The following is an 8,451-nucleotide window of genomic DNA, read 5'->3' on the forward strand; positions in this document are numbered from 1 at the left end:
ATTTTGACCTTATTTTGGTATAGGGTGTGAGATGTTGGATCTATGCCTAGTTTTTGCCATACTATTTTCCAGTTTTCCCAATAATTTTTGTCAAATAGTGAGTTCTTATGCCTGAGAGGCTGAAGTCTTTGGGTTTGTGAAATAGTAGATTCCTGCAGTCATTTACCAAGTTTTCTTTTCAACCTATCCTAATACACTGATCCATTATGCTTATTTCTTAACCAGTACCAGGCAGTTTTTATCTGGAAGAGCTAGGGTATCCTCCTTTACATTTTTTTCATCAGTTCACTTGCTATTCTTGCCCTTTTGTTACTCTAGGTGAATTTTGTTACTTTACTGAACTAGGAGAAATAGTATTTATTTGGTACTTTGGTAATGAATAAGCATGGCACTGAATAAGTAACTTAGTTTGGTAGAATTGTCATTTTTATATTAGCTCAACCTAACCATAAGCATTTGACCTTTTCAGTTATTTACATCTAACTTGAGGAGAGCTTTACACTTGTATTCATAACATTTCTGGGTTTGTCTTGGGAGGTAGATTCACAGGTATTTAATATTATCCAATTATTTTAAAAGGAATTTCTCCATCTCTTGTTCTTGGGCTTTGTTGTTCATATATAGAAAAGCTGATGATTTATGTGGGTTTATTTTATATCCTGCTAACTTTGCTGAATTTGATAATTGTTTCAAAGAGTTGTCTAGATGACTTTCTTGGGTTCTCTAGGTATACCATTATATCATCTGCAAAGAGTGAAAGTTTTGTGTCTTCCTTGCCTATCCCAATTCCTTTTTCTTCTCTGAATGATTTTGATCATATTAAATTAAAAAATTTTGCACTAATAACATCAATGTTGTCAAAATTAGAAAAGCAGAAAGCTGGGAAATAATCTTCACAATCAGGAGTTCTAATAAAGGTCTCATTTCTAAAATATATAGAGAATTCCATTAAATTGATAAGGTCACAAGTCATTCCCCAATTGATAAATGCTCAAAACCACTTAGGAGAACATGGAATAGCTTATCCATCTGTTCTAAAGACCAAAAACATGCCAGAGAACATTATAAAATGCTTAAGAGATCATTTTGTTTCTATTAAATTTAAGAGATTTTTGCCCAATTAATCAGAAACAGAAGGAATGAAAAAAGCTAGGAAACCATTTTAACTATGTTTGTTGAGGGTCAAAAGGGGTGTAAGGGAAGTATAGAATTCCCTGTGCTGTGCTCACCTGTTTTGTAAGCTCTTCACTGACCTTTGATGTTGTCTACATCTAAGGCATAAGGCAAGCTAAAGCAAACCTCCTGATAAAACGCAAGATGTTGGGCAGCATCCTGTACAAGGTGATATTGCTGAATATTCCTAAGATGCTAATATTGCAATTTTCTGCTATAAGAGCCTATTTGATGCTCTCATTAAAAGGCACTCCTGAGCTGTACTACTAGCAGCCCCACCCCTGGGTACCTGTCTCATCTCTTTCCTGAGTCCTGTGGCCTCTGCTGGTCAGAGGAGTGCTACAAGTGTTTCTGATAAAAGACACATTTCTGAAATAGAGAGAGAACTGAGTTAAATTTGTAAGCTTTCACATCATTCCCCAATTGATACATGTTCAGATATGAATGAGTAGTTTTCAGATGAAGAAATTCAAGTTATCTACAGTCATATGAAAAAAATGTTGGAAAACATTACTGGAGAAATGCAAATTAAAACAATTGTAGGACAGCAGGATGGCACAGTGGATAGAGCACTGACCCTGGGGTCAGCTGAATGTAATTTTGATTATATTCCATAAAATAACCATGTCCTCCTTCTGTCCATTTGACTCCCTGGAACTGATCTTGCTATCTCTTATACTTTATGTTTCTTCCTTAAGGATATGATTTCTCTCTCACCACATTCAATGTGGATTCATGTATACCATGGAAACAATGTAAAGACTGGCAAATTGCCTTCTGTGGGGAGTAGGGGGTGGGAAGTAAGATTAGGGGAAAAACTGTAAAACAAAATAAAATCCTTGAGAGAAAAAAACTGAAACTGAAATTTGAACCATCCCTTCAGCATGGTTCTCTTCCAAATTCACTATTACAAATTCACATCCAATGATAAAGGTTCCAATTCTTTTTCTGGAATAAAGAGGACTGGACAAGTGTTCCTTTCAAAGTCTAAGGAGCAGAGGTCCCATTCCTCCCAACAGCTAAGAAACATCATCCTTTGAATGGTTGTAAAAACTTAGACTCAATTATACTTTGACAAGGAAATTTATAATGATCGGAACATTTTTTTATTTTGAATTTGTTTTACAATTTTTCCCCTCAATCCCCCACAGAAGGCTATCTAATAATTGTTTCCATGCTATATACATAGATCAGAATTGAATGTGTTGAGAACAAAATCATATCCGTAAGGAAAAAATAAAATGAGAAAGCAAACTTACATAATACATAAGGTAATTTTTTTTTTCAATTAAAGGCGATAATCTTTGGCCTTTGTTCAAACTCCACAATTCTTTTTCTGGATGCAGATGGTATTCTCCATTGCAGAGAGCCCCAAATTGTCCCTGATTATCACACTGATAGAATGAGAAAGTCCATCAAGGTTGATGATCATCACCCCCATGTTACTGTTAGGGTGTACAGTGTTCTTCTAGTTCTGCTCATCTCACTCAGCATCAGTTCATGCAAATTCTACCAGGCTTCTCTGAAATCCCATCCCTCTTGGTTTCTAATAGAATAGTGTTCCATGACACACATATATACCACAACTTTACATTCCCCAATTGAAGGACACCTTGAAGTATAAGACCCCTTCCTTTATTTGGGGGTGCTGCCCAAGTTTTACCCTAATAGTCTTTCTCCTTAGGAATAGGAAGGGTGAAGCCATGGGGAAGCAGGGGCTCTCAGAATTGACCAACCTGGCAGGTATTAACTTTGGGATGGAGGGGCTCCGACTGAAGGAGGCTTCTTTCTGGGTATGCTGTCTCTTTGGCCAGGCCTGTGATTTATCCTCCACCTCCTACCCTAGCCATTTTTCTTTTCCATCATATTGCCTCCACTTTTCATGGTGACCTCCCAGAGCACCAAGATCTAGGAACCTCCTTTGGAATTCCTGACCATGGCTCCTAGATCTTCCCCTTTGGAAGTACAGTTTAATTCACTTTCCAAAAAAAGCTTACCAGATACTTAAAGATAGCCACCAGGTCTTCCAAGTCTCCAGTCCTGTCTCAATTCCACACCCCCCCATTGTTTTTTTTTCCCCTAGGCTGAATATCCTTAGTTTCTTCAGCTGATCCCTTTGAGTAATATGGCATAAGTTTGAGACCCTTTGTCATCCTGGTTGGATTCTTTTGGACATTCATTCTCTTCCCTAAATTGTCCAAAACAAATGTCCCAGGTTGTCCTAGCTCTTTGAACTGCTGAGAGGACTGAATCATCAATTGAGCTTGATCAACACACCATGTTGAACAATGTTTTCTTAGCTATGCTCGTTTCACTCAGCATTAACTCCTGTAATTCATTCCATGCTTCTCTAGAGTCCTACAGAATAATAGTACTCCTTAACATTCATGAACCATAACTTTTTCAGTTATTCTGCACTTGATGGATATCTCTCAACTTCCAATTCGCTGCCACTACAAAAAGAGATGGAATGAATATTTTGGAACATGTGAAACTTTTCCCATTTTTTAATGATTTCTTCTGGATATAAGCTTATTATTGGTAATGCAGGATCAATAGGTTTGTTCAGTTGCTCTTCAGTGTGCATTCTCTGATGTACAGCAAGATGGCTACGCACTGTGAAACTCTTTCCACATTGATTACATTCATAAAGTTTCTCTTCAGTGTGGATTCTCTGATGTCTGGCAAGAGTGGAGCTACAAGTGAAAGACTTTCCACACTGATTGCATTCATAAGGCTTCTCTCCACTGTGGATTCTCTGATGTCTGGCAAGTGTGGAGCTACAAGTGAAAGACTTTCCACATTGATTGCATTCATAAGGCTTCTCTCCACTGTGGATTCTCTGATGTTTACCAAGACTGGAGCTCTCTCTGAAAGCTTTTCCACATTGATTACATTCATAAGGTTTCTCCCCAGTGTGAATTCTCTGATGGTCAATAAGACTGGAGATCTGTCTGAAAGTCTTTCCACATTGATTACATTCATAAGGTTTTTCTCCAGTGTGGATTCTCTGATGTACAGTAAGTTGGCTGCGCCCTGTGAAACCCTTTCCACACTGATTACATTCATAAGGTTTCTCTCCAGTGTGGATTCTCTGATGTACAGCAAGATGGCTGCGTACTGTAAAACCCTTTCTACACTGATTACATTCATAAGGTTTCTCCCCAGTATGGATTCTGTGATGTCTGGCCAGAGTGGAGCTACAAGTGAAAGTCTTTCCACATTGATTACATTCATAAGGTTTTTCTCCAGTATGAATTCTCTGATGTACAGCAAGATGGTTGCGCACTATGAAACCATTTCCACACTGATCACATTCATAAGGTTTCTCTCCACTGTGAATTCTCTGATGTACAGTAAGATGGCTTCGCCATGTGAAACTCTTTCCACACTGATTACATTCATAAGGTCTTTCTCCAGTGTGTATTCTCTGATGTACAGCAAGATGGCTATGCACTGTGAACTCCTTTCCACATTGATCACATTCATGAAGTTTCTCTCTAGTGTGGAATCTCTTATGTTTAGCAAGCGTAGAGCTACAAATGAAAGTCTTTCCACAATGATTACATTCATGAGGTTTCTCTCCAGTGTGGATTCTCTGATGTGTGACGAGAGTGGAGCTACGACTGAAAGTCTTTCCACATTGATTACATTTATAAGGTTTCTCTCCAGTGTGGGTTCTCTGATGTACAGCAAGATGGCTGCTCTCTGTGAAACCCTTTCCACATTGATTACATTCATAAGGTTTCTCTCCCGTGTGGATTCTCTGATGTCTGGCAAGAGTGCAGCTACGACTGAAACTCTTTCCACATTGATCACATTCATAAGGTTTCTCTCCAGTATGAACTCTCTGATGTATAACAAGATGGCTGCGCACTGTGAAACCCTTTCCACAATGATTACATTTATAAGGTTTCTCACCAGTGTGCATTCTCTGATGTATGGCAAGTGTGGTACTGTCTCTGAAAGCCTTTCCACATTGATTACATTCATAAGGTTTCTCTTCACTGTGAATTCTCTTAGGTCTAGTGATACTAGAACACTTTCCGAAAGTTTTTTGATGTTGAGTGTATTTATATTCTTTCTGAACAATGTGGTTTCTCTGATGTTTTACCAGATGAGCCCTGTCTTCACTATAACAAGAATAGTTATTCCAAGATGCCATTTTCAGATTTGTCCTCCTCTCCTCATCAAACCTGGTTCCATCTGGTGGAAACAATACACACATACACACACACCAATATAAATACATCCTCTTATTTCTATTGGAAGAAAGTAAAGTAACTGACATTCAATTTACCAAGGCAAAAAAAAAAAGCCATCAAACTTAAATGGGTGGAATCAATCATTTAAAAATGCTATTAGCTTACACCTATAGGACAATTGAATGTACAAAGAATCCCACACATAATTGTTGGATCCTCACAACAAACCTGAGACAGCTGCAGAACTAGCTTTGTCATTATACTTTACAAGTGGGACATGAGGTCTGAATGGCCAAGTGAACTGATTCCAATCCTAGCACCAAAGATTAGAACACAAACCTGATGACATCCACTGTACTAGAGAGATGTTCTCCATTGCACCTTCAATCCTTTGGGCTTTTTTTTAGGTTTTTGCAAGGCAAATGGGGTTAAGTGGCTTGCCCAAGGCCAGACAGCTAGGGAATTATTAAGTATCTGAGGCTGGATTTGAACTTAGGTACTCCTGATTCCAGGCCCAGTGCTCTTCAATCCTTTCTGCAAATGAACTTGCGTGATGCCAATTTTATTCTTTTCTAATCAGGTGATTATCATACTATTCAGTATAGACTAGTCTTGATACCCTATTCTGTAGTCATTCGGCATAAATTCCAAGTCAACCTGAGAGAAAGACTCTTCTTCTCCAGTGTCTTGTGATAATTTTCAGTATTATGTATCAAAAATGTACTTAGATATCCTTGGTATTGTTATCAGTTATTGTAGGCAGACTCAAGATTTGTCTAATTTCACTATCTACAATATCGTTTTTATCTATCATGTGTAAATGGAAAATGTTCTTTCTCTATGGAGTCCATTCAACATATTTTGGTTGCTGAAGACAAGATCCCATGAATGCGAATGCACTTAGATTCTTTCCTAGCCCAACTCAAGCTCAAGATCTCAGACATAACAGAACCTTACTTGATTTCTCTCACTATAGCAGAAATCTTCCTCCGTCACCAATACTATTGTAATCAAATCTCATCAGCAATATATTCACTAGATCAAAATCCTACAAATGGATTTTTTTACTGCAGCATAGTTGACAGGTTCCCTGATAAGGATCAATAGCCAGTATCTGAAATAAAGCATGAATTATCTCATAGAAACAAAGACAATATAAATCACATTTTTCTCATTTTTATCCTTCTTTATTTATCTCCTATTTATAGACTTATACTACCATCTGGATGATTTTTAGAAAAACTGGTTAGCTACCTTAAGTCAGCCCTTCAATAGTTTCTGGGAGAAAGTAGCCTATCTTCCGGGGTAAAAATAGTCAATAAATAAATTGAAGAGCTTTGCCTCTGAAAAGTTTATTTTCTCTATCAACCTACTTTTATGACAAAAAAAAGTCAAAGTAATTATGCAATGAACCCAAAAGTTCATTTATCAATTACTAAACTACTTAGCCAGTTAAACTATTAATGAGCTACTAATTAGTCAATTCCAAAAGGATATTAAGCCATTACAAATCTTTTATCCTTCTACTTAGTGATTCTTGTTATGGACAGATGAGTGAACTATTGAGATGAAATGAATCTCCATCCCTATTCCCTAACCACTGATCCATGACTCAATTTCTTAACCAGCACCAGGCAGTTTGGATGACTGCTGCTTTATAGTATAGTTTTAGATCTTGTAGAGCTAGGTCACCTTTCTTTACATTTTTTTCAACACTTCTCTTGCTATTCTTGCCCTTTTGTTATTCCAGATAAATTCTGTTACTATTTTTTCTAGTCTTGGTAAAGTATTTATTTTGTAGTTTGATTGGTATAGCACTGAGTAAGTCATTTAATTTGGTAGAATTGTCATTTTTATTATATTAGCTTGACCTTAACATGACCATTTGACATCGTTCTGATTATTTAGACTTTATTTGGGTGAGGAGAGCTTTAAAATTGTCTTCATATGGGGGTGGCTAGGTGTCGAAGTGGATAAAGCACTGGCCCTGGAGTCGGGAGTGCCTGGGTTCAAATCTGGTCTCAGACGCTTAATAATGACCTAGCTGTGTGGCCTTGGGCAAGCCACTTAATCCCATTGCCTTGTAAAAAAAAATTGTCTGGGTTTGTCTTGGGAGGTAGATTCCTAAGTATTTAATGTTGTCTACAGTTATTTTAAATGGAATTTCTCTATCTCTTGCTCTTGGGCTTTGTTGTCCATATATACAAAAGCTGATGGTTTATGTGGGTTTATTTTATATCCTGCTATTTTGCTGAATTTGATAATTGTTTCAAGGAGTTTTTTAGATAATTGTCTCAGATTCCCTAGGTATGCCATCATATCATCTGCAAAGAGTGAAAATTTTGTGTACTCCTTGCCTATTTTGATTCCTTCAATTTCTATTTCTTCTGAATAATTTTGACTATATTAAATTAAAAAGTTTTTGCACTAATAAAATCAATGCTGCCAAAATTAGAAGAAAAGCAGAAAGCTGAAAACAATCTTCACAATCAGGAGTGCTTATAAAGATCTAAAATATATAGAGGGAGGCAGCTAGGTGGCACAATGGATAGAGCACCGGCCCTGGAGTCAGGAGGAACTGAGGTCAAATCCAGCTTCAGACACTTAATAATTGCCTGTGTGACCTTGGCCAAGTCACTTAACCCTACCTTCAAAAAAACCAAACAAAAACAAAACTCAAATATATAGAGAATTGCATCAAATTGATAAGGTCACAAGTCATTCCCCAGTTTATTAACTGGGTCAAAGCATATGAATAGACAGTTTTCAAATAAAGAAATTAAAGCTATGTAGAAGCACATGAAAAAATGGTCCAAATCAATATTGAGTAGTGAAATGCAGATGAAAACAACAATGAGGTATCATCTCACACCTATTAGATTAACTCAGATGAGAAAAAGAGAAATGATCAAAGCTGGGGAGGCTGTGGGAGGACTGGGACACTGATGCGTTGCTGGCAGAGTTATGATCCAACCTTTCTGGATTGCAATGTGAAAGTATGCCCAAAGAGCAACAAAACTGTTCCTACCCTTTGAACCCGCAATTCTTTTGGTTTTTGTTTTTTAGCTTTTTG

At 37.3% G+C, this 8,451-nt stretch overlaps 1 protein-coding gene across 1 annotated transcript; it reads right to left on the bottom strand.

Annotated features, from left to right (window-relative positions):
* Positions 1 to 2,256: 2,256 nt before the first annotated feature.
* On the bottom strand, positions 2,257 to 6,989 carry LOC141512147 (uncharacterized). The gene is made up of 2 exons (XM_074221014.1): positions 6,336 to 6,989; positions 2,257 to 5,379 (listed from the first exon to the last, which is right to left on the bottom strand). Exon 2 carries the CDS (start codon positions 5,336 to 5,338, stop codon positions 3,581 to 3,583), a length of 1,758 nt encoding a protein of 585 aa, XP_074077115.1. The 5' UTR covers positions 5,339 to 5,379; positions 6,336 to 6,989; the 3' UTR covers positions 2,257 to 3,580.
* Between the last annotated feature and the right edge of the window lie 1,462 nt (positions 6,990 to 8,451).

This window comes from Macrotis lagotis, chromosome 1, assembly GCF_037893015.1.
Source record: "Macrotis lagotis isolate mMagLag1 chromosome 1, bilby.v1.9.chrom.fasta, whole genome shotgun sequence".
Classification (NCBI taxonomy): domain Eukaryota; kingdom Metazoa; phylum Chordata; class Mammalia; order Peramelemorphia; family Peramelidae; genus Macrotis; species Macrotis lagotis.